The sequence below is a fragment of the Podarcis filfolensis genome (assembly GCF_964270895.1).
Source record: "Podarcis filfolensis genome assembly, chromosome: 16".
Classification (NCBI taxonomy): domain Eukaryota; kingdom Metazoa; phylum Chordata; class Lepidosauria; order Squamata; family Lacertidae; genus Podarcis; species Podarcis filfolensis.
Genome location: NC_139620.1, coordinates 19,409,226 through 19,434,687, shown reverse-complemented (window position 1 = coordinate 19,434,687; position 25,462 = coordinate 19,409,226). Strand labels below are relative to the sequence as shown.

The window sequence follows — 25,462 nt, the reverse complement described above, 5'->3', positions numbered from 1 at the left end:
TGGCCAGCCTTTAAATTCTGCCATCCGCTGGAGCAAAGGTTCTTGTGCTAAGGGTCCGAGAATGTTGAGTGTTGCCTAGAAGAATTGAATTGACAGCCTAATTGAGGTTCTCAGGGGAGGAGAATTTTTTCAGGCACAGTTGCAAGTCAGGCCAAAGGAGTACAGCAGGTTCAACAGAGAATGTTGGATACAGCCCATAGTGACCTTCTGGTGTTGAAAGACTTTACTTATCATCCCTAACATTTGGGGCTGATGGGAGTTGTAGACCAAATATCTGGGGGACTACAGGTTTCCCATCCTTGCTTTAAGACTATAAAGTTTTATAAACTCTCAAACACAGCTCTACAAAGTAGCCATCTTCCGGGCTCAACCTGCTATCACAATCAATCATTTTTTTGCTCTGTGTGTGTTTGCATCCAGTCTTTCTGGTCAGTTACAAAGATCTTACAAACTTAACCAGAATAGTATCCATAATTCAGATAATTTGCTAGCAACACAAAGGTATCACATCTCTTCTACTGTCGATTTGCTACATTTCTTAGAAGTGGCAGCCAAAAAAATTATCTGGTTTGTTTTCTTGTAAGATTTTCCTTGTTTGCCGTAATGGGCTAACATGACTACGCCTCTGAAAATTCCAAGATGCAATACATGGGTAGGCAAACTAAGGCCCAGGGGCCAGATCCGTCTCAATAGCCTTCTCAATCCAGCCCACGGACGGTCTGGGAATCAGTGTGTTTTTACATGAGTAAAATGTGTGCTTTTATTTAAAATGCATCTCTGGGTTATTTGTGGGGTATAGGAATTCGTTCATATTTTTTTCCAAAATATAATCCGGCCCACCACATGGTCTGAGGGACAGTGGACCGGCCCCCTGCTGAAAAAGTTTGCTGACCCCTGATGTAATAAATTCAAAATAAATTCTGAAAATCCAGATATTTGTGTGTGTGTGTGTGTGTGTGAGAGAGAGAGAGAGAAAGAGAGAGAGAGAGAGAGAGAACATAAAACTTGATCACCAAAAGCCAGCTGATTTCAAAACCTTGGTCTTGGCTTCAGGAAAACGTTCCATACATTGACAGTGGCATATCTAAGCAGCTCATGGGATCTGCACTGAGAAACAAATGGTTATGTATCCACGCAGGTCCTAATATCCACAGCATGTGATTACGCATACTGGCATTTCAAGGAGATGAATCACTTAAGAGGTTTCTCTGTTAAACTTGGGGATTCCAGTAGAAATCCTGGAGGGAGACTTGTCTGCTTGCCTGCCTGCCTGTTTGCTTGTTTTATTTAGAGCATTTGTGCACCATACTTCAGCTCCCAGAGTCGCATAAATACTATCAGTTAAAAATAATAATAGGCAGTCTCCAGTCTCAGGTATATGATTTTAAAGAAACCCTAAAAATGACCTAAGGGGAAGGAAGGGAAGAGGGGGAAATCAAACTTGGGCATGTTAGGTATTTGCATGATGGGTCACCAAACACACTTGTTGGCTAAGAAGAGAGCAAGCCAGTTTTGTCCTGTTAGGTTAAGACATGAAATCCACTATCCTTTTTTCAGAGTGGCTACCCAGGACCTGAGCACACAAGCACTATTACCCCATGCCCCTATGGTTTCCACCAGCTGGAATTCAGAAGCATTAATAACAGTGGAGGCAAAGTATAGCTCTTGTGGCCATCAATACCCTTATCTTCCATGAGTTAGTCCAGTTCTCTTTTAAAGCCATCCAAGTTGGTGGAAATTGCTGCCTCTCCTGTGGGAGCGAGTTCCAGAGTTTTAGCACTGCTCTTCATGAAGAAGTCATGAGCTGGGCTGCAGCTGGAGCTCTTAAGGGAGCTGAACACTGGTCCTTATGGGAGAGAAGTTGACAGGACAGCAGAGGTGACCGAAAGGGAAATAGGAGCCTGAATCTGTGCTTGAGAAAGTTACTGTCTAAGTAGCTAAGTATGCTAGAGCTGAAAGCATTGATTGATCCACGGAGTGTGTGTGTGTTTGTGTGTGTGTGTGTTTTAATTGAAAATGGTCTCTGTAAAACAGTGTCTGTTGCTGATGTTACTTACTTGGGATTTAGTCACTTATTTGCCTAAAAGGGGGCTTAGAAATTTGAAACCTCTCAAAACACTTCTTTTTTCCAGAACTGGCTGCTCAAGGGGGTGTTGGGGAGGTGAACTCATTTAGCTCAGTGGAATTTGAGATTTTCTTTTTTTTAACCCTCCCCCCCTCCCCACCGCCAAGAGCCTTGGCTCGTCTTTGGATTAAGAGCCTGACTGATGTATCCCCAAACCATAAAACTGAATCTGTTATTTAACAGAGATAAAACTTATTATTGTGGCTTTTAGCTGAAATGCTGGGGGGGGGGGGGAGAGAGGCAATGACAGTAGTTAAAAGCTAAACTCTGCTTGATACCCTTTCTTCATGCCTTGGAACGGGGTTTGTACTGGAGTGCCGAATGTCTCCCCTGGGCTGCATTTTCTGAACCACCCGAGAGAGATTTGTCTACTCCCACAACGGCACATCGTTTCTATTTATCACCACAATTGCTTTATCTGCAATGCAGAGTTGAAAAGGTTTATTAACGCAGGTCTTTTAATGCCCTGAGCCTTATTAATTCTGATCCTACGGTTTAAAAAGGTGGGGGGGGGGCGGTGGCTTTGAGAATGATTGTCCCAGGTTAATCAGTAATCTTACCTTGACCTAGACTGGAGTATATAGATCAGGTAGAGTCCCTCTCTCCCTCTCCCACCCCCCCTCTCTCCTCACCCCCTCCCAGCACGCCCCCCCCCCACTTTCCACCCTCCCAGTCTTTCAGAAGCCACCAAGCGGGCGCTCAGTAGAAGTGGTGATGTCATACGAACTGTGAAATTGGCTCAGCCCTGCCATAAATCAATGTACGGTATTTTACAGCAACGCTTCGTTTTAATGATACATTTTTGTAGAGTAGGATTAGAGTCAATTGTCTGTATAAAATAAATATATATCTCCTGCTCTATTAATGCCAGATTCTTTGAGTGGCGGAGACAAAGGCAGCTTGAACTAAATTCAGAGAGTAGTTCTTCCCTCCGCTTTTCTTTTTCTTTCTTTTTCAGGATGAAATGTTGAGAATTGATTGCCTCCCACTAATAGCTAAGTCGGTATTGACTGTGCCCCTTCAAAGGTCTTAATTTTTGCAACCCCCCCCCCTTTTGAAACGTGGCTTCAGATTGCAGCTGGTGCGAGGCCTCGTTCAGGTATCTTTGGCAGAGGGGCTCGTGACATTTTGAGGACCCCAGGGAGGCGGATGTTTGCGCAGATTCGGTCTAGCTGGAGAGCTGCTGATATCTGAAAAGACCATTTCTGGAAGCAGCCAAGCCACACGGCAGTTCAGCCACTGCTTTCCCTCTGTGAGATCCAGACATTTTGCAAGCTTTTTTGGAAGGGGTCTAATCTGACATCACCCCAAGCAGCATCCACTGTGGTTTTGCTCCCCCCCTTTTGGGGGGGGTAGGGGACATAAAATCAAAATTAGATATGGTCATCATAAGACCAGTTCTTTTCTGAAAAGCAGAGTAAACGTTATTGGTGCTGGCCACTGCTGGAAGCATCATGCCTCTGAACACCAGTTTCTGTGAATCATCATCGGTGAGAGCGCTGTCTCACTCAGGTCTTGCATGCCACAGTTCTGGCAGGTCTTAATATCTCAACTGAAACTAGAACCCTTCTCACCTTGATCTTAGAAGAGCCAGTGTAGTATAGGGGTTGGAGTGTCTGACTAACACCTGGGAGAGACCAGAGTTCCTATTCCCAATCGGCCATGAAGCCCACTGGGTGCCCACCTCACAGGGCTGTAGTGGGAATTAATTGGGATGGGGAAGAACAACTTTCAGAAGCCACCTGAAGGCAGCCCTGTATCGGGAGGTTTTTAATGCTTGATGTTTTTTATTATGTTTTTAGATATGCTGTAAGATGCCCAGAGTGACTTAGATGGGTAGGGTATAAATAAAGAAGAAGAAGAAGTTGTTGTTGTTGTTCATGTGTGCAATTCTGACTTGCTTGGAGAAAAATGTGGGTGTATATGCAATGCAGAAGCAAGGCTTTTGTGGCTCTCCCTGAGTCAGCATTGAAGCACACAAATCTAGCTTCCTAAGAGCCTGCCAGATCAGGCCAGTGGTCCATCTATTCCAGCATCCTTTTCTCACAGTGCCCAACCAGATGCCTCAGTGGGAAGCCTGCAAGCAGGGCACAAGAGCACTCTCCATCCCAGTGGTTTTCCAGCAACTGGTATTCGGAAGCATTCCTGCCCCCCCATTGTGGAGGCAGAGCAATAGCTATCATGGCTTAGAGCCATTGGTAACCTTCTCCTCCGGTCCTCTTTTAAAGCCTTCCCAGTTGGTGGCCATCACTGCTTCCTGTGGGAGAGAGTTCCATAGTTTAAAAATGCACTGCTTGAAGGCCTTCATGTTTCTGGCTGTGGCCAGTTGCATTTCTCCAGGAAGGATACAAATAGGGTGCGAAGGGAACAGCCCCTGTGCTTTGCCCTTCTCCTGGTCCCCAGCCGTGCTCTGGAAGTAGTAATGTAGGAAAGCTGCCTTCTCTCCAGCCAGACTCTTTATCTACCCAGCTGCATTCAACACTTTCTATCTCTCTCCACGCAGTCCCTTTGCACCTCTGTGTCCCCACGAGAAAGAAAAGCCCAGCAAGGAGGCACGGCCCAGCCATAAAGGGTGGCATCCCTACACTGGCTGGGTCATTGTCTTTCACACATGCCACCTAACCAAAGAGTTCAGTGCCCAGAATGGCATAGCTTGGCCGTGTGTCCCTAACTGCTTGCCTTCCTGCCAGCTCTTCTGTTGCAGTGACACAAAGGTGTGCTTTTTTGTGAGGGCCTTCCTTTAGAGAAAGAAGCTGGGTTTTAGAAGGAGACTGACTTTTGTCCATCCGTCCGTCCCCCCTCCAGTCCCCTCCACCACAGGTTGTCTGAAACAGAAGAAATGATAACCTAATCAACAGGGCTAATTTTAGAGCGCCGCTGTGGGAGTCGAGGCCCCCAAGGTGTCTTACGCATGTTAGCTGCCTTGATGCCCACTGAAACCATGTACAGCAATCATCCTGAGCCTCAATTTACCCAATAAAAGATGCATAGAAAAATTGGTCTTCCCAGGAGCAAGCTCTCTCTCTTTTTTTTGAAGGAAACTTTCCTGTTCCGTGGTGTGTTCTGGCTATTCCTAATGAGCATGAGAATTTTAAAAGCAAAGTACTGGTCCTTCTAACCCCTAGGGAGGGTGCGGGAACTGTGGCCCTCTGGGTATTGTTGGACTACAAATCCCATCAGCCTTGGCTGCTGGCCATACAGGCTGAGAGAGGCAGCCACTGGCCCAAAGTCGCCCAGTGGGCTTAATGGCCAAATGGGGATTTGAACCCTGGTCTCTTCCAGGTCCCAGTACAGCACTCTAACCACTACACAACACTGGCCACATATTCATGGTACAAACATTTGAAATCAATGGGCTTAAGTTAGTCACAGTGATTAATTTCACTGGGTCCGCTATGAGTACATCTTAACTATCCGCAGCCCATAGCATCTAACAGTTCTTATATATTGGTTGACTTAACGTCAATAAAAACCAACCGAAGAATTAGAGAGAAGGATGAAGATGACTGGGGAAGGGGATGCATTCCCCCCCCCCCCCGGCTAGAGATTAGGGGAGTTGAAAACAGATCGATAGTCTCCAAGCCAGCTACTCATTTCTCTAATCTGGAATTGTTCCTTAAGGCAGAAGAGAATTTAGACTCCAGAATGCGATTCATAGAGGAACAACTTGAACTCCCCATCTGCAGATACTTGCTATTCTTTTTGTTTAAACAAAAAATCTGCTGTATGCTAATTGTCTACAGCACCAAGTGTCCTTGAGAAGTCTGCATTTTGCAGTGCCATCTTAGCGGCTTTTTTTGTAAGCCTGGAAAGAAGAAGAGGGAGGGGAGAGGGAGAGAAAGAAAGAGGTCTTTGCATTGTTTTGAAACCGGAGGCCCACGTGTCACAGGCTCCTGTTGCTTTAAGCTGCGCATCTGAGACACGCAGCCATAGAAAAGACTGGTTGTATCCAGCATTGATTAGGGGTGAGGTAACCGCAAACATCGCAGCCTCCAAATGAAAAGGAATCCAAGGTCTGACCCAGAAAACAAGCATCGTAACCGCCGCAGCGCAAAGTGCTATTGATAAACACGCGCTTGCCAGATTGAGTTCTCTGATGTCAGGCCATAAGCACGGGGCTCTTTAGAAAGGCGAGTGACGAGAGAGCAGGCGCTCTCGGCCCCACAGCTCAAGTGCCTATCAATCAATCTCCTCGGATGACTGAATGGGAAGAGAGGTGAAATTGAAGGGTTCGGCCCCCCCTCCATAGACGAGATGAAGCCATCTTAAGGGGGCTGTTTTCTTCCACTTCCACCTGGCGAACGGTGTGTTCCATGCTAGCATTGCCACCTATGCAGTGTGGCACAGTGGTTAGAGTGTCATACTAGGACCTGGGAGACCAGGGTTCGAATCCCCCACTCAGCCATGAAGATCACTGGGTGACCTTGAGCCGGTCGCTGTTTTTCCCCCTGGCCTAACATACCTCACCGGGTATTAAATGAGGACGGACTGACCCACATACACCGCCATGAGTTCCTTGGAGAAAAATGAGGGATATCAATGCAATAAATATAAGTACAGTGGTACCTTTGGTTACATACAGTTCAGGTTACAGACTCCGCTAACCCAGAAATAGTACCTCGGGTTAAGAACTTTGCTTCAGGATGAGAACAGAAATTGTGCTCCGGCGGCTTCAGGTTAAGAACAGTTTCAGGTTAAGAACGGACCTCTGGAATGAATTAAGTACTTAACTGGAGGTACCACTGTATCTTCTTGTTAATCCAGTAAAAGTAAAGTATATTTGAAATTTGAAACCGAGGGATCTACCAGGTTCGCAGATCACATTATTTATTTGCATCCCGCCTTTCAAGGTGGTGGAGATTGTTCTCCTGCTCCCAGTCCACGACCCCTTCCTGTGAGATAGGTTAGGCTGAGAGTGAATGACTGGTCCCAAGGTCACCCAGTAACCTTCATGGCTGAGTGGGAGATTTGAACTCTGGTCTCTCAGGTCCTAGATTGGCATCTTAACCACTGCACCACATTGGCTCTCATTAAATCAAAATGCCTAAGTATAGAGGAGGGTGGGTTGGAGACCTCTGGCTCATGGGCAAGACTCAGTCCGCCAGACCTCTCCATTTGGCATGCAGAATCATCCCCCCACCCAAACCAGGTGCCTCTGCCCCACACCTGATGTCAGGTGTATGGCAGGTAGAGATGCATCCTCAGGAAGCCCACACTTCAGCTCAACCCAGCAGAAAGCAGGATGGACCTCCTAAGAGTGACCTGATGCACGTGAAGTTCAATCCGGCTTAGTTTCCTCCGGGAATGGCCTGGTGCGCCTGAACCTTGCAGGACGGAGTTCCTACTCATTTGCACCCTGCAGAAAGCAGGATCAGAACATTAGAAGAGCCCGCTGGATCAGGCCAATGGCCCATCTAGTCCAGCATCCTGTTCTTACAGTGGCCAACGTGATGCTTGTGGGAAACCTGCAAGCAGGACATGATCCCAAGAGCCTTCTCCCCTCCCGTGGTTTCCAGCAAATGGTACAGTGGTATCTTGGTTCTCAAACGTCTTGGTACTCAAACAACCTGGAACCCAAACACAGCAAACCAGGAAGTAAGTGTTCCGGTGTACAAACTTTTTTTGAAAGCCGAATGTGCTCCGTTTTGAGTGTTACGCTTCCGTTTTGAGCGTTATGCTGAGGTCTATCTGTTTTTGCTATTTATTTTGTGTTTTTGCTTTTGCGGCTCTTTTTGTTTTGTTTTTGTGACTGTGTTAAAACCAGTTCAGCTACTGATTGATTGACTGTGTGACTGCAGTACATTGTTTATTGTATTCATTTTATGGTCTCGTTGGATAGTAAAATTCATGTTAAATTGCTGTTTTAGGGGTTGTTTTTAAAAGTCTGGAACGGATTAATCCATTTTGCATTACTTTCTATGGGAAAGCGTGCCTTGGTTTTGGAACGGACTTCCGGAACAGATTAATTTTGAGAACCAAGGTACCACTGTATTCAGAAGCATTACTGTCCCTGACTGTGGAGGCAGAGAATAGCCGCTGTGGCTAGTAGCCATCCATAGCCCTCTCTTCTATGAATTTGTCCAATCCTCTTTTATAGCCATCTAAGTTGGTGGCTGTCCCTGCCTCCTGTGGGGGTGAGTTCCATAGTTTAACTCTGCGCTGCATGAAGAAGTACTGTCTTTTATCTGTCAGGATTGAACTCCCTGCCCAGCAGCTTCCAGAGTCTTGGAAGGTTCCTGAGCAGTGTCTGCACAGCTGCAGAACCCATGCATTCGTGTGACTATGCAGAGATAACAAAAAACACATTGTAGTCATAATAAATCAGTTCTAAAATTTAAGCAGATGGAAGAATCCCTCTTGGAAGAGCAACAAAGAGTGCTGAGATGCCTTAAATCAAGGGTTGGGGACAGTTTTCAACTTGAGAGCCACATTCCCTCATTGTTAACTTTCCAAGCGCCTCGTACCCATGAAGGGTGGGAAGGCCTTATTCATTTTTTCAGCCTCCCTCCAGAATGTGCTCACCTATGAAGCCCAACGGCAGAAATTTTGAGTTTATGCGCTGTTGGATATTAGGCTTTCTAGGTGTGCAGTGACCAGCCTCCTGTCTCTTTCTTTCCAATCAACCAGGAACCAGCTAGACTTCTCAGTTTTGACTAGTTTAGAATGTCTCCCACTCTTTCATCAGTAAGATATTTCTTCTTCTTCAAAAGATAGCTGTTTGCCAGCAGTGGTGCTACGGACGATCCTCTTATTGACGGCTTATTTTGGGGTGTGTTTGTCAGCTTTGCGTGGCGTATCTTGCAGTTGTACTTTGCACAAACACTAATTAGACAGCCATCAACACTAGGGGCCAAAGGCTTACTAACAATGCAACAGTGATAGCCGAGTCTTAATTGGCTGAGTATAATTGCCATTAGGCAATGATAAGGACATCTGGGGCTCTGGAGAGAGATTGATTTTGGCTTGGCGACTCGAGCTTTCTGCAGCTTTCCAATTTTTATTTTTATTTATTTATTTATTTATTTTTTCTCCGGGAAGTTGCCACTTCGTTGGGATAACACCCAGCTCCGTTCTGCCTCTTGCAGAGTCAGCCTGGCTGAAGCACCTCCTTTGTTTGGTTCTCATTCGCGCCTTGGTCTCTGCCAGCAGGCTCGAGAAACTGGATGCATAAGAAGCAGAGCCAGGGGTCTTCAACGCGGTGCCTGCGGGCGCTAGCGTGCTCACCAGCACCCCCTGTGGCTCCTGCAAAAGGTCTCCGTAAACATCCCCTCAAACATCCACAATGCATGAGCAGCTCTCTGCTGTTGCTGCTCAGTTCCTGCTTTCACTGGCTCTGCCTCACAAGCCAATATGTCACGGCAGCCATTTTGTGATGTGTGACGGCGCCCCCCCCCCCCACGCATGGCAGCCATTTTGTGACTGGCTCCTACAGCCCTTTATCAAAATTCCAAATGTGCCCACTGGCCTCAAAACAGTTGGCGACCCCTGAGTTATAGCACGTCACTAAATATGGGCCAAGCATACCCCTTCACGAGAGACCGATGATGGCACTTCCTGGCATTTCTTCCTCAGTTCAAAAGCTGACATGTAGTTGGTGGAGATTTTGATGAGCTTCTCCTCCCCACTTCCCCAACACTAACTGTCCTGTCAAAATCTGAGATCCCTCCTCCAAGAAACAGCTTCCTTTAAGTAAAAGCTTAAACTTCAGGAGGCCTGACCACACAACCCTTGTGTCTTGAATAGCTTGATGCTGCGGCATCCTTTGCTGGAAAACAAAAATGGGATGCGGAGCACTCCCAAGTGAACCTTAGAATCAGTGAGAGGCTGGATTTGGCATCTCAGAAAGGGCTGGGAAACTCTACTCTTGTCCTTGTCCTAACTGGTCCTGAGGAAGGAAGCAGCATAGACACAACAGAATGGCCTCAGCACTCCTTGTCAGGTTTTATGCTCCTTCGGGTAGGCCTGGAAGAGACTGTTTGTCTGCAGTCCTGGAGGGAAAACCTGTGAGAGTTGGGGAACATCTGGCTCGCAAGTAGTATTCAGCCTGCTAGAGTTCCCCATTTGGCCTGTCAGACCATTCCTCCTCTCCCCCCAACAACATCTCCATTATACCTGATGTCATATGCCTCACCCACCTGTCAGAGTTGGACCATAGGGTGGGGAGATAAAGATCTGGCCCACCGGACCAAAACTACCCCCCAGCCCCTATTTAAGAGTCACCACCATACTTGCTTATGTTGGTCATCCGTTCCAACTGCGTGCAACTGAAGCTCTTCTGTGACACCCTCCTTTTGAGTTTCTTCCTGATTTTCTTTCATCGCATCCAAGCGGAGGGAGCTGCTTCCAAGTCATAGAGAGCTAGGGGTCTGTTTTGCCTCCTGTACATAAGGATGGAAAAAGAGACCCCTGCTGGGTCAGGCCAGTGGCCCATCTAGTCCAGCCTCTTGTTCTCACAGTGGCCAAGCAGATGCCCCAATGGGAAACCCACAAACAGGACCCAAACGCAAGCTTATTGTTGCATCCCATCCCCCGCCGCCATCGCCCCGTGGCATTGCCACCTCCCAGCATGGCAGAACTTGCATCAGCAAAATGGCTGAGCTTTATCTTAATCACCCTAGTGATGCTTGAGGTAGATGCAGCATCTGTTAGGTACAACGCTGTATCAAGAGTTCTGAGGATTTTCTAGGTCCACCGAGTCCAGCATCCTGTTCTCACAAGGCCAGCCATATACTTACGGAAAGCACGCAAGGAGGACCTGAGTACAATAGCAACATTCCCCTATGTTAAGAAAGGAAAGCCAAATAGGGATCTCTGCGTTTTGCCTAAGGATATAACTGAGCGACAGCTGGTTGCTGTATTTGCAGAGGCGGGGGACCAGCCTCCCCAGGAGTCCTGGGGGCAACTTGACACCTGCAGAGCTCCTGAAAGTCTGCTACTGTCTATCGTGTTTTGCCTTAAGACTGTTAAAACACGCAGACAAGGAAGGCTTGAGCAACAGGCCTTTTTTCCTCATCTAGTCTAACAAAAGAGTCCTGCGTAACTCAAAAGCTTGCACCCTGTTTTGTGACTCTCTTGGTTGGCCTAAGAAAGGCACATTCCTCTAGTAATAGTTGTCACAACTCTACTCTGTTAAGAGGCCTGCTGAAAATGTTTTCGTTTCAGGAAACCTGTCTAGACAGCTGATTTAGGTGCATTTGCTTCAATATTTTTATTGTTTTTTTCTTTTTTTTTAATTGATGTTTTTATGTATATTTCTCTTTGGGTTACCTTTTGTCACGTGTTGCGTATACTGTAATCGAATTTCTGCACCATTTGGATAATCCCCACCCCACCCCCTGAGCAAGCGATATATAAATTTCCTGAATAAATAAACAATATGGAGTTTGGAGGTTTTCTAAGAGGACAGCACGGCTACCATTTTTGCACCCTTTTTTTTGTGTGTGTATCACAAGTCTGGAGAGATCCTGCTGAACTCCCATCTCCCCCAGCCATGGGCCACACTTGCAGGGGCCGATCGGAGTTTCCTTTCAGCAACACCTGGAAGGCCAGAGTTCCCCCACACCCAGCGTTGCCCTTTTGTTCACTTGTGAACGCAGCTGGTAGCATGAGTTTAAAAAAAGAAAAGGAAAACCAAGAGCAGTCCAGCCTCATTTGCAAAAGGGTCTTGTTCCTGTCAAAGTGGGAGGCCGAGAGGAGGAAATGGTGGATGGGAAGAGAAACACCTTGCTTTTGCCCACGACCACCGAGTTCCTTCTCTGTTGGCTCCCACTGACTCCGACGCTTGCTTTTTTTTTTTTTGAACCCGTTTCCCGCTTTCCCTTCCAGCTACACGTCAGGGGATGTGAAGCTGTGGGACACTCGCACCTGGGACTACACTGCTCCTGCCCTGGACCCCGAGCGCGGCTTGGCCGAACCCGGCCCCCGGCCGCACGCCTCCTTTGTGAGGATAAACAGCTCTCTGGCAGCGGCAGCTTACGAGGACGGTAAGTTAACGGCGACTCTTTCCTCATATTGTTTTCTAAAAGCATCCCCCCCCTCCCAGCAGCTGCGCCCAGCTTTTGTGTGCTCGCGTGTGTCTCTGCGACAGCGACTCTAATCCTTTCTGCACACAACGTGTGTGTGTGTATGTGTGTGTGTGCTCACACTTGCTTTTATGTGGGGAAAAGTTGGCTGGTAACCCTCAGTGCATTAGGAGGCCTTGGATCGCGCTGCCCATTAAAACGGCTGCTTTTAATTCCTCCTGGAGCTGCCACTCGGGGTAACCGTGCCAGGCTGCAGCCCAGCCAAACTCGTCTTGAGCAAACAACTTGTGTTGGCTCTCTCTCTCCCCCCCCCCTTTTTCTTGAGATGCAGGGAGATCAGCTCACGAGACAAAAGAGCGAACCAGATATTGTTTGATGAATGCAAATCCCGGGCCTTCTGCCTCGTTTCCCTTCCTCTCCCCGTCCCCTGCCCCATCTCTGGTGTGCTGAGCACACAGAGAATATATAGCAAAATAAAGTCTGTGGATCAGCTTTGATCTGCGTTTCCTTCTTGGACAGCAAGAGAAGGTGGCTGGCCTGCAAAAGAAATGCACGTGTCCGTGGCCAAAAATGTGTGTTGGATGCACACTTGCAGAGGGAGACAAGGGGGGGGGGAGTCTCTTTCTGTGGGATCTAGAGGCCCTCTGTTAGGCATGTTTTCCAAATGAGCAAGCGTGGTTGTTGCCGGAAGTAGCATGGCCACCTGTGCAGCTGCACTCAAAAAGGCCTGTCCAAACTTGTTGCGTTGATCATGCAAAGGATATTACGACTGTTTATCGTTTTTGTCCTCCTAGCACCTCCTGGGCTGGTCGTTCTGATTTGCGCTTTACAGTGAGAGGGATAGAAACCAAGAGTTGGGGGTAACATAAACTGGTCCCAAGTTGTTAAGGGACCAGTTTATGTTTACATAAACAGACCCTCCAAGTTCTCCTGTTTTCCAGGGACAGTCCCAGATGTACAGAAGCCATCCTGGTTTCTGATTTGATCCTGGAATGTCCCACTTTTCCTTAGGATGTCCCTGTTTTCATTGGAGAAATGTTGTAGGGTATAGAGTTATGCAGCCTCCAAGCCAAGGAGATAAGTAACTATACAACCTTTAGAAGACATCTGAAGGCAGCCCTATATAGGGAAGTTTTCTTTAAAAAATGCTTAATGCTTTATTATGTTTTTATACATGTTAGAATCCACCTAGAGTGGCTGGGGCAACCCAGTCAGATGGGTGGGGTATATAGAACAGAACAGAACAGAACAGAACAGAACAGAACAGAACAGTAGAATGGGCATATTCATCAGAGAAATGTTGGAGGGTATGCTTTATATGCTAATAGTAACACATGCCTACTAGTTTGCTCCCAGACACAATTCAGAGTGATGATAGTGATAACCTTGTAAAACCCTCAATGGCTTGTGCCCAGGACACCCAGGGGACCACCTCCTCCCTCCTTCCAAAGATCTGAAGGAGAGGCCCTTCTCTGAGGACTGTTGAGGATGATTAACGGTGGGGCCTTTTCAGTGGCTGCACCAATACAGTGGAATAGCTTTCACCGTAAAGCACAGATGGACCCCTCTGGCTGCCTTTTGCTGATGGGTAAAAACATTTTTGTTCCACCAAGCTTTTGCCTTGCTTCCTCTGCTGTAGTTGCTTTTTAAATGGATTATAATGTGTTTTATTTGTTTTAAAAGATTTTATCTTTATTTTCATTTTTACAGTAATTTCAGACAGTTACAACCTGCCCTCTGTGGTGCAGTGAAATGGCAGGATAGACCATATTTGTCTGTGTATAACACGAACACATGTATAAAACAACACCCTATTTCTGGAAGCCCCAAATTAAGAAGTTTAAAAATTAAGAAAGTTGTTGAGTTTTGCAAAAACATTGTTGAGCATCTTTTGTAAGTTCACTGGGCGGTTGTTGAGCTGTTTTCCAACGACCCCCCGCTCTGGCTGACGGTACTGTCACCGTCTACTCTTCCTGAGTGGGCAAGCAGCCCGTGTATAAGATGACCCCCCCCCCCAATTTTATACATTGAAAAATATGGTAATATATTTTTATATACAGTAGGTAAGTCAAAATAAAGCGTTGGATCTCCCCGCCACCCCGCTAAATTGTAAGTTCTGTAGTTATTTCATACTACTGCTTAAGCCTGCCAGGCACTGTGTTACTGAACTGTAACCATCAAATAGGCAACATTTGACCAATAAAAAAACTCTAATTGTTTAAGAAACCTAAGCTCATAATGTATGAAGAGGGCCTAAGTCAGCTTTCCGCAGCCTCTCTCCTCCTAACGCCTTGGACTACAAAACCTATGGTCCCTTGCCAGCACAGCCAATGGTCAGAGATGATGGGAGGTATAGTCCAAAAACACCTGCCAGTCCTTTCCCAATGGCACATAGGAATAGAGGGAGCTGCTTTATCCCAAGTCAGATCATAGGTCCATCTAGCTCCACACTGCCTACCTTGACTGGCAGCAGCTTTCCATGATTTCAGGCCAGGGTCTCTCCCATCTTTACCTGAAGACGATGGGGATTGAACTGGGACCTTCTGCCATCAAAACAAATGTTCTATCCACTTGAAGCTGCAGCCCTTCCCCTATTTTCTTTCCCACCCCATTTTTCCTTTTTAAAAGGGTAAGTTTGCTGAGACTTTTCTTTTGCATCTGGAGCGGCAGGGGAGAAGAGACCAAAATAATTTGCTCTGTTTTCCAAGCTACCTCAAGGCCTTTATTTCGTGCTTTTCCTCAACCCCTGCTTCCTTTTCTTTTGCGTACGTGTGTGTGCATGCGACCAGCACCGAGAAGCCATCTGGTAGCAATAGGAGGCAGCGCCGTCGGCCTCCTCTGTTGAAGCCACTCTGCAAACGCGTTCGACACGACACCGTTTTCTCCCTGCTCAGCAGAGCTCAAGCTGCGATGCCCTTGGCAGCCGGTCTTCGCGAGGAGCCGTCAGGGCTGCTCCTGCCCCTTCAGAGGAGGCCGTGTCATTCTCACAGCCTGCCAGTCGATGCAGCAAGTTCTGTGGGTCACCTCGCCGATGGCGTCCTTCTGCTCGCACCCTCTACAAAACGGGTAGCCAAACACAATGCACCCTTCAGTTGCCGAAATGGACCCCCATTACCCCCTCGACTGTTGACAGTGCAGGCTTGGGGCTGATGGGAGTTGTAGTCCATCAACATCTGGAGGGTACCAAGTCGGCTACCACTGCGATAAGCTGCTAGCTCAATTGGGACCTTCTCGCTTGCTTATCCCTGCTCTGCAAGCTAACCCTGGAGAAAAATGGTCAACACAGTGATGGAGATAAGCGTTTCAAGGAATCAGAATTGCTCTGGGGAAGGTTTCCCTCTCTTTTTGGGAGGCAAAAACTCAGTAGTAGGAGCAGCAGCTGCGTTTCTTTCAAATTCATACAGAAATGAGGGACAGCACCAGCAGGGGAGCCAAGAGGAAGAAGCTGTTTTCATCCTGAGGAACAGGATGCGGAGGCAGTCAAGTCCAACTCTCAGAAGATCTTGCTAAGATCTTTAAGAGGTGAGGAGCTGCCCTTTCTGGATTGGGTTACACTTCTTCTGGAGGAATAGACACTCAGCTCAGATCCATCACTGCCATTGAAAGCACAACTGGCATCATAGAATTACAGAGTTGCAGAGACTGATGAGACCCAAAGGTTCCCTCTAGTCCAACTCCCTGCAGTTCAGTAATCAAAGTGAATTGATACATGACAATTGGCCATCCACTTTCTAGAGAATTACCATATTTTTACATGTATAAGACTATATCCACCCCCCAATTTTTTCAAGTTTAAATTTGGGGGTTGTCTTATACATAGATTGTGCATATGGGGGATTTCTTTATTTGGAGTCCCAAAAAATAGGGGTCGTGTTATACACGAAAAAATATGGTAATTTAATTCAGCTTCGGTTATTTGTTCTGTGTTTTATAATGTCAATGATGTTCTAATGATTTTATCATACACCATCACAATATTTTTAGGAGCTGCCAGTTTATAAATATTCTTATAAATAGAATAAGATGGTGCCTAGGGCTTACATATCAGCTTCAACGGGTGGTTCAGTTGCGATCCTATCTGGATGGTGATGGAACCTGCCTTCAGTTGCATTTTATTCTTCCTCAGAGTCGCTGCCTCTGAGACTTTGGACTCTGGGATTTAGGCAGCTTCAAACGTTCCTTAAGTTCTGGCACTTGTAAGCCTTTTTCTCTCCCCACCGGGGAACTGCAAGGGGGCTACGCTGTTCAAATCCATGTCATCAACCTCAAAGCTTCCTAGCCTCTGCCATGGGTAGAGACTCGGCCATTAGGGTGAATGGGGCCCTGCCCTGCCCTCAGCCAGCCTATACCTGCCTGCTTTCCTACTTAAGACCAGTCCAGTGGGTTGCCTGTCAGCTTCCCCCTCATTCTCCTCTACCTCATTGTTGACCTTGTAGAACTCAGCAGGAAATAAGATGAGGACAAAGTAGAATGAGTTGGCTCTGCCTTCTACTGGCTTTGACTCCACCTGCTACTGGCTTTGACTCTGCCTTCTACTGGCTTTGACTCCATCTGCCTCTGGCTTTGACTCCACTTACCACTAGCTCCGGCTTCACTTTCTGTTTGGGCTCCCTGCCTCCCTCCCTCCCAGCCCAAACGGGGACCAGCCACACACCGAAGAAGTGGTGGAATCTCTTCCCAGCTTTGCCGGCTCATCCCTTGTGCTCACCTACCCTTGGAAGCCTGAGGTGGCTTGGCATCCAAATCCACAGTCGTGGCGTTCGAATTCCAAGTGATCAGACTCCTTATTTTCTTTCGCCTTGTTTCCCATTGTCAGCACTGGCTGCCTTCCACTTTGGGTTTCTTTGTTGTTTTTGTTTTTATTTTACTCCTCTAATTGCCTTCCATGTTGCCTTTACCCAAAATGAATCAAATCAAAATGCTTTTCCTGGAGCATTAGATAAAGCAGGGGAAGGTTTTCTGGGTAATGAAGCAGATGCTTCTAATGCAGGGGCTGGAAGGTGGGGGTGGGGGGGCCTTGCCAGGGCTCCATCTGCTCCATGCTTGCCTGGGTCTGGCACAGAGCCACAGCCTTGAGGTTTGGGGAGGGGAGGGGGGAAGACACAGACACTGTTTGCTTTCACCCCCTGCCCTGCGCAGGTCTGATTCACACCACGAAAAGTTTTTCTGTTGCCACAGGAAGGTGGGTAGAAATGACCCCCTTTTCATGGTGGCGCTCATGCAAACAAAGGCAGGGCTCTTCTCGTATTCTTGCAAAGGGTATCTTGCCTTGTCCACATGCACATGGAACTGCCTTATGCAGGATCAGACCATCGCTCCAACTAGCTCTGTACAGTGGTACCTCGGGTTAAGTACTTAATTCGTTCTGGAGGTCCGTTCTTAACCTGAAACTGTTCTTAACCTGAAGCACCACTTTAGCTAATGGGGCCTCCTGCTGCCGCCGCACCCCCAGAGCACGATTTCTGTTCTCATCCTGAAGCAAAGTTCTTAACCCGAGGTACTATTTCTGGGTTAGCAGAGTCTGTAACCTGAAGCGTATGTAACCCGAGGTACCACTGTATTGCCTGCACTGACTGGCAGCAGTTCTCCAGGGCTTCAGAGAGGGGTCCCCTCGCACATTCCCAGGCAGGCAGGCAGCTCTCAAGGAGGGTGAAATGTAAGCAGGGCCCTGGAGGAAGCTCCTCAAGCCAGATGGAGATGGCCTCATCCGACCCCTGGGCCTGAGCTTCCCCACCCTCTTTTAAAGCAGCCTAAAAATGTCAGAAGCAACCCAATGACTGTTGTCTAAAATAACCTCCATAACTACCACCACCATTGCAATGGGTGGCTTGCTCTCTGCAGGGCTGTAGTCTTGATCATGATGCTCGCAGTGCTCATTTTTTGTTTAACGCTTTTAAAAAAAGTGTTAACTTGTTTTTATGGAGCCGGGGGGGGGGGCAGCTGCTGTTCCGTGCTTTTCTTCCTTCCTCCCCCCCCCCCCTTTTCAAAAACCAGCTTAGCTGTTATTTACCTTTCAAACAATCAACATAATAGCCATTATGCCTCAAAGTAAATTTGGAAAAATCCGACTCGGAGTGCCTTATGGCTCCACTGGGGCAGTTTTAGTTGGGACTCCTTCTCTTTTTTTGGCTCTTTGATGGAAGCCTAATTGCAGTTTTGGCTCTGTTGCACGCAGAACAAGGTGGCTAATTGTTTAGGCAAATAGATTAATTCAAGTATGCATCCCTAATAATAACATAAAGTCAACAACAACCCCAAAATGGCTTCTGTGATGGCTTTTTGCTCCCAGGACAAGGAGTATAAATCTTTCAGAAAGAGTGCCATTAGATAGCTCCCGAGATTACGGGCATTATTTCTCAGTGGGGGAGTGCTTCTAAGGCACCAAAATAATCTTTGCAGAAGTGCACATAAATATGTTTAAAATTTTGTTTGGATGCCGTTTCATTAGCACACTCTAGCTTTGCTTCCTTTGGGATGTGGGGGAGATGTCTGCAGTCCGTCTGCAGATGCCTTCTGAGTCTTTCTTCAGCCTTCTGGAAGCCAGCATTCTCCCCATTTGTTAAATTCAGATGGGGAAAGGAAATGTTACCAGCTCCGATTCCCCTTGAACTTCTGAAAAGCTGTGCTGGAGAAACATGAAGAGCGAGAGTTTCTTGCTGTGATTGGCCCAGAGTTGCAAACAGAGGGGAAAGGGCATAGCTCAGTGGTAGAGCATCAGCTTTCCATGCAGATGGTCCCAGGTTCAATCCTTGACATCTCCAGGTAGGGTTGAGAGAGACTCCCTGCCCCAAACCCTGGAGAGCCTCTGACAGTCAGTGATGACAGTACTGAGCTAGATGGAGCAACGGTCCAACTTGTCATAGTGATCAGCCATAGATCATTGGAGGAGCATCTGCTTTGCGTGCAGAAGGGTCCAGGTTCAATCCCTAGAATCTCCAGGTAGGACTAGGAGAGAACCCTGTCTGAAATCCTGGAAAGCCACCGACAGTCAGTGTAGACATTACTAATAGGTGGCTCAACAGGTCTGAGCCACTATATGACATCTTCTTACCTTCCTGTGCAAGCCCAGGGGAAGGTCCATAGTTCAGACTTGGATCATCTACATGCAGAAGGTCCCCGGTTCAGTCCTTGGCTTGTCCAGGTAGGGCTGGGAGGGACTATTTGTTTGAAATCCCGGAAAGCCGCTGGCAGTCAATGTAGACATTACTGAGCTAAACGGACCATTGGTTTGACATGGATTAAGGCAGCTTTATGTATTCCTATGCAAAATGGAAGTTGGGTAGCCACCTTGGAGAGCTCCCTGTGGAACAAGGGTCAGGATTCAGCTGCACGTGTGGAGCCTTCAACATGACTTCTTCCTTTTTCTTTATTGTTATTTATTTAAAGCTTGGTAGAACAAATAAAAAGGGATGTGGGTGGCGCTGTGGGTTAAACCACAGAGCCTAGGACTTGCCGATCAGAAGGTCGGTGGTTCGAATCCCCGCGACGGTGTGAGCTCCCGTTGCTTGGTCCCTGCTCCTGCCCACCTAGCAGTTCGAAAGCACGTCAAAGTGCAAGTAGATAAATAGTTACCGCTCCGGCAGGAAGGTAAACACCGTTTCCGTGTGCTGCTCTGGTTTGCCAGAAGCGGCTTAGTCATGCTGGCCACATGACCCGGAAGCTGTACGCCAGCTCCCTTGGCCAATAAAGCGAGATGAGTGCTGCATCCCCAGAGTCGGCCATGACTGGACCTAATAGTCAGAGGTCCCTTTACCTTTACCTTAGAACAAATAAAAAATACAAAGATGCACATCAAATACCAAGCTCTTGTGTTTAACATAAAAATTGAAAAGAAAATAGAGAACTAGAAAAAGAAGAAAAACTTCAGACTCTCCATCTATTAGCTTTAAATATATATATAACATTTTTGCCTTTTAATTACATTAAACTCTTCCACTTCTCGTTAACCAATCTTATCCTTTTTTTTTCCAGTCTTCAAACCCTGATACCACAAGTTCATTTTCCTTATTGCACAGAAAGTCCGTAAGGGGTTTCCAATCATTAATAAATGTCAACAGTGATTTTTCTCTAATTAAGCACATCAACTTCCCCATCTCAGCCAAATCCATTAATTTCAAGAACCTTCCATAGTAGGTAATAATGAGTCATTCTATCCTTGTGCATGTAACAATCTTGCCACTATAATCATATATTGCAATAGTTTTCCGTATTATTTTTCTAATTGTATATCCATAAGCCCCAGCAGAAAAAGCTCTGGTTTCACTTGGACATTAACCTTCAAAATCTTCTGTATCAATGTATGCATTTGTATCCACTATTTCTTAGCTTTTTTTACACTACCACCAAGTGTGATAAAATGTCCCTTTTTGTTCCTGACATTTCCCACAAACATTTGGAACATTCTTATGCATTCTGGCTAATTTCTCAGGAGTTAGATACCAACGATACATCATATTATAAAACGTCTCCTTTAAGTCATAGCACAATGTATCTTTTAACCCTTTAGTCCACATGTGTTCCTACTTTTCCATCGGCATATTATAACCATTATTTTTTTTGCCCATTTACCTTCAGCAGGACTTTGGCTGCTCAGGGTTCCTGACAGTCATTCCCTAAGAGAAGGCAGCTCCACTTCACCACAATTCTCTATTGGTGGTTGTTTGTCCCCCCCCCCCATTTCATTCAGGGCATGCCCATGGCTACTGACCGTGCTCCATTGTCATTGGGCTTTGAGTGATAGGAAGGTGTCCACCCTTAGCTTTTTAAAATATTGTGGGGCTGAGCAGGCTAATACTTCCTTCACCTTTCTCAGCAGCCCTATTTAGGCTTCAGTTTTGCTGGCATTTGCAATAAGCCATGGTTTGACTCCTCATGATGTACAAACATGGCATTCGTCTGTTTCTGGATGGCTGCATGCCAGGGCGAGTAGCTGTGTAGGAAACTGGCTATGTCACTTAACTATGTTTTTCTTACATGAAGAAAGCGTTTGTGTCTCATGGAATACATTAAGGAGTGTATACAGCTCCTAAGGAGTATATACAGCTCTTAAGTGGCTTCAAGTCCTATGCCAATTTATTCTACGTGGATGTCCTCAAAAGCTTCTCAGCTACTTCTTCTCTTGTGGGTGGTGCCGGTGAGGAGCTTACCTCTCTCTATATCTCTGCTTTCTTGTGAAAATCAATAAAAAACCTACTTTCATTTGTATTCAACTGACCGTCAATCAGTTTCATTTGGCAAGCCAGATTCTGCTGGCTGCCCTTGCTGAGATTCAGGTGCCCCCTGAGATCTTGTCAAATGTTAGCGATTACTCCATGGAACGGATCTTGGTTTGATGAATCCTCCAGATGGTTTTGTGGTTGGCAGCATGCATAAAAATGTTCCACCACGGCTACTGATTCTCCATTTTTATTTTTGTTTTTGTTTTTCTGGTGCACAGGGACGATTAAGGTGTGGAGCCTGCTGGTCGGCCGTGACCCAATCCATTGCTTCCAGCACAATCAGAAGATACAAAGCTTGGCCCTTTCGGCTGAAGGGGCAACGATAGCAACTGCATCCGCCTTCCAGGTCAAAGTGGAGAGCGCCAATGACAAGGGCTACTGGGAGACGGCTGCAGAGTTTGAAATCCAGAAACTGGTGAGACTACAGCGCCCATCGTCCCTGACTATTGGCCATGCTTGCCGGGGCTGATGGGAGTTGGGAGTCCAAGAATATCTGGAGGGCCACCGGTTCCCCATCCTGCAACCAAAGAGCCCAGTTCACCAGATTATTCAGGTCAAGCTTGACGTTACGCTAAATGTCAGCTACAGATATGGTGCTCTTCTCTCCCTAATACAGGTTTGAGGGCCCCTTTGGCCTTCCTGATGTCAATGGACTACAGCTTCCATCAGACATGGCCATTGGCCATGCTGGCTGGGGGCTGACCTGCTCTAGGAATCCAAAATTATATATATAGTTGTACCTTGGAAGCCGAACGCCTTGCAAGTCGAAGGTTTTGGCTCCCCAAAACTGCAAACCCAGAAGTGTTCTGGTTTGCGAATGTTCTTTTGGAACCCGAATGTCTGGCACAGCTTCCGCAGCTTCTGATTGGCTGCAGAAGCCGCGCCTTGGTTTCCGAATGCTTTGGAAGCCGAATGAACTTCTGGAACGGATTCCGTTCAGCTTCCAAGGTACCACTGTATGGAAGGGCACAGAGCTTCCCCATCCTGACGGGTGTGGGGACCTGGTGTCTTGGTAAAGGTGGGTTTGGTTTTACATCTCTAAACACTGCAGTGGAGAGAAAATGCGGAGACGGGGCAAACCAGCCAGATGGGCTGGGCATAAATAATACCATTATTATTATTATTATTATTATTATTATTATTATTATTATTATTATTACATCAGGTCCATTGCTTTGGGTGATTGTTATATGGAGCTCTGGGATGGAAGGAAATTGCCATCTATGCTCATGCCCAGGAAAAAAACAAGGGCCCAAGGAGGAGTTCTTTTATACCATAATTCAGAAGGTGCTCCACCACGGAGTTATGGCTCGTAACAGTGGAAGAAGCCAGTAGACAAATAAAAAGGCAAAACACCAGTTGAATTTTTTGTTGGGGTGGGGGTGTGGGGTCAGCAGAAAGGAAGGGAAGCTGATGGAGAGAAGATGAGCCCCAAAGCTGAGGTTCTTGCAGTCACTGTAACCCCCGACCCCTTGCAGGTAGGCTCACTCTGCCTGGTCCCCCGCATTATGGGCCTCCCTGTGGCCGTAGCCACTGCGGAAGATGTCGTCTATCTGCTGAAGGTTGGGGACTCAGCTAAGGTCCTTCATTCTGTCTACGGTCAGCCTGCCACATGCCTGGATGTCACCTCCAGCGAGGCAGCGTTCGGAGTGAAAGGCTTCGGCTGGTTGATCAATGAGACCAACAAGGTATTTCAGCCTTTTGTTCTGCAAAACTTTTGAGTATAAGGCATATCAATGGTTGCTCGCTCATGATTGACTCTCCTGTATTGCGTGGAAATCTTGCTAATTACTTTTATGCCACAACTAACAACGGATACCATTTACTCTGCCATCTTAACATCGCTGTTGGCAAGAGCTCTCTAGGGCAGGGGTGAGGAACCATTGGCCCTCCAGGTGCTTGCTGAACTACAACTCCCATCAGCCCCCAGCAAGCACGACCAGTGTTCAGGGATGATGTAGATCAGCAACGTTGGGGGGTGGGGGTGGGCAAGAGGTTCTCTACACCTGCCCTAGAAGCATGAGATGCAAGTTTTGCCCATCTGCCTGGTGTTGTTGCTGTTTAAAGCTCCGAAATGGCTCACTTGATATGCACCCAGCAAAGTTTCGCCCTAGTTTTAAAGGGAACATTGGAAGCTGCCATCTCCTGAGTCAGACCATTGGTCCATCTCGTTCAGTGCTGTCTACATGGACTGGCAGTGGCTCTCCAGGATTTCGGACAGGAAGATCTTTCCTAGCCCTACCCGGAGATGAGGGGAATTGAAACTGGGGCCTTCTCTCTTGCAGATCAGGTGCTGTTTCACCGAGAATAAGGAATAGCCCCTTGCTGTTCCAGTAGAGGCCAAATGCAGCCCAATATTTGCCCCACCCCACCCTCAGCAACTGCATTATTCCCTTGACACAGAGGCCGAGGCTGATTTGTAGCGACAAATGCGCCTCATTTCCTCGCAGAGGGAGCCAGGCCTTTTTGTACAGCTGTAGGCCTCTAGGGGGAACTGTTTGCTTTTTTATAGGAGACACTGTGCTTTCCTTGTGAGACTCTGTGAGCGGCAAGAACTCCTTGGAACCGATTGCATTCCGATTGTGCAGCTGTGTTCCAAAGTGTGTGACATCTAGGGGAATTTAGAAGCTTGCAAAAAATAAATCAATGTTGCAATGCATGTTGTCTGTGTTGGTCAGCCAAAGGATGCTCCTGCCGACACCACAGGTGCCTCATACAATTACAGGTGGCAAAGTGTGCATATAAAGATTTATAAAGATTTCAAGAGGAAATGATAACAGTGGCTCTGTGCACTGTGTCTGATCTCTCTGCTTACCTTTCCATCTGTGTTTATTTTTTACAGGGACAAAGTAGTTCCCTCAAGCCTAGTTAGAAGGCCAAGGTTTTCCTGATCCTGAGAGTTAAGAGTGACCTTCTTCAGGGGATGAGGTTGAGGAATAGGGTGGACGATATATTTATATATCGTCCAAAAGTAGTTTGAAGTCCATATTGCTCTATTGGTTTCATAATTTTTGACCTGGCAATATGTTGCAAATCAAGATGTGTGTTAGGGCTGGGCAATATATCATCCAAAACCGGTGATAGTGGTTTCATAATTTTTGGGCTGGCAATATATTGCAAATCATGATGTCTCTCTCTCTCTCTCTCTCTCTCTCTCTCTCTCTCTCTCTCTCTCTCTGTGTGTGTGTGTGTGTGTGTGTGTTATGCTAAAAATCACAGTGTTGGGAAAACTGAAGCAGGCAATTTCTCTACATAGCTCCATCCTTATTTCAGACATTGTGATAGATTGGTATATCACGATGCTTTGCAATGTTTAGCTGGTGAGAATGTCACATTGCTATCCTCAAAGGACTCCCCGTTAAAGCTCAAGTGTCCCCCTTTCCATTGGGGGTACAAGACCCTGGAGCTGATGGGGCCCCTGCACCTTTCAGCCAAGGTGGCGTTTGCCAAGCTGTTACTCTCTACATATGGCTCCATCTAAAGCTGGCTGTTGCTGAAGCAACATCAGAGCTTTGCTCCCGTGCAACATTCAGGAGGAGCGCTGGGACAAGGCTGGCGTTGGCATCATAACAAAAGTGCCCTGTCCATGCCCCAAATGGAACCAGAAGAAAGAGCTCCGCGGGAGCCTCCCGAATGGCGCTCTGTGGATTCGGAGTGGTTTCCTAATGTAGGTCTGAGGTCTTTTTGGTGTGCGGTGGCAGATGGTTCGCGAGGGGCATGTATGCTAATGAGGGAGAACGGGGCTGAAGGAACCCAGACGGTAAGGATGTCTCTGACAAGGACACCGGCTTGCTTGGCGTTCCCGCTCCGGCTGACATCACTCCGGAAACTTAATTACGAATGTCTATTATGATAATTATTCCCCAGACGTGAAGGGACTTTGCATGGGTTGATTATGGTGGTCAGGAGGCGATGATCAATCTCCAGGTTGATGCGAGAGACGTATCGCTGCGTTTTGGCCTGTTTTGGAGGGATGGAGCCGTCTCCCCCGCTCGGCAGTCATGTTTCATTTTTGGTTTCCTGGGCCAAGGTGCTGCACTTGGTTGGCAGAAGGACTGGATGAGCAGGAGCCCGCTTGTTGAGACGATGTGCTTCTT

The 25,462-nt window shown here is 47.1% G+C and overlaps 1 protein-coding gene across 3 annotated transcripts in view; it reads left to right on the top strand.

Moving 5' to 3' along the window:
- The window catches only part of FBXW8 (F-box and WD repeat domain containing 8), a 62,379-nt gene that overhangs the window by 18,466 nt on the left and 18,451 nt on the right, over positions 1–25,462 (top strand). For all 3 annotated transcript variants that reach the window (XM_083590217.1, XM_083590216.1, XM_083590215.1), the window contains 3 exons: positions 11,951–12,108; positions 21,584–21,780; positions 22,844–23,053. In XM_083590217.1, coding sequence (XP_083446343.1) covers positions 11,951–12,108; positions 21,584–21,780; positions 22,844–23,053 — 565 coding nt within the window. The remainder of the gene's footprint in view (positions 1–11,950; positions 12,109–21,583; positions 21,781–22,843; positions 23,054–25,462) is intronic.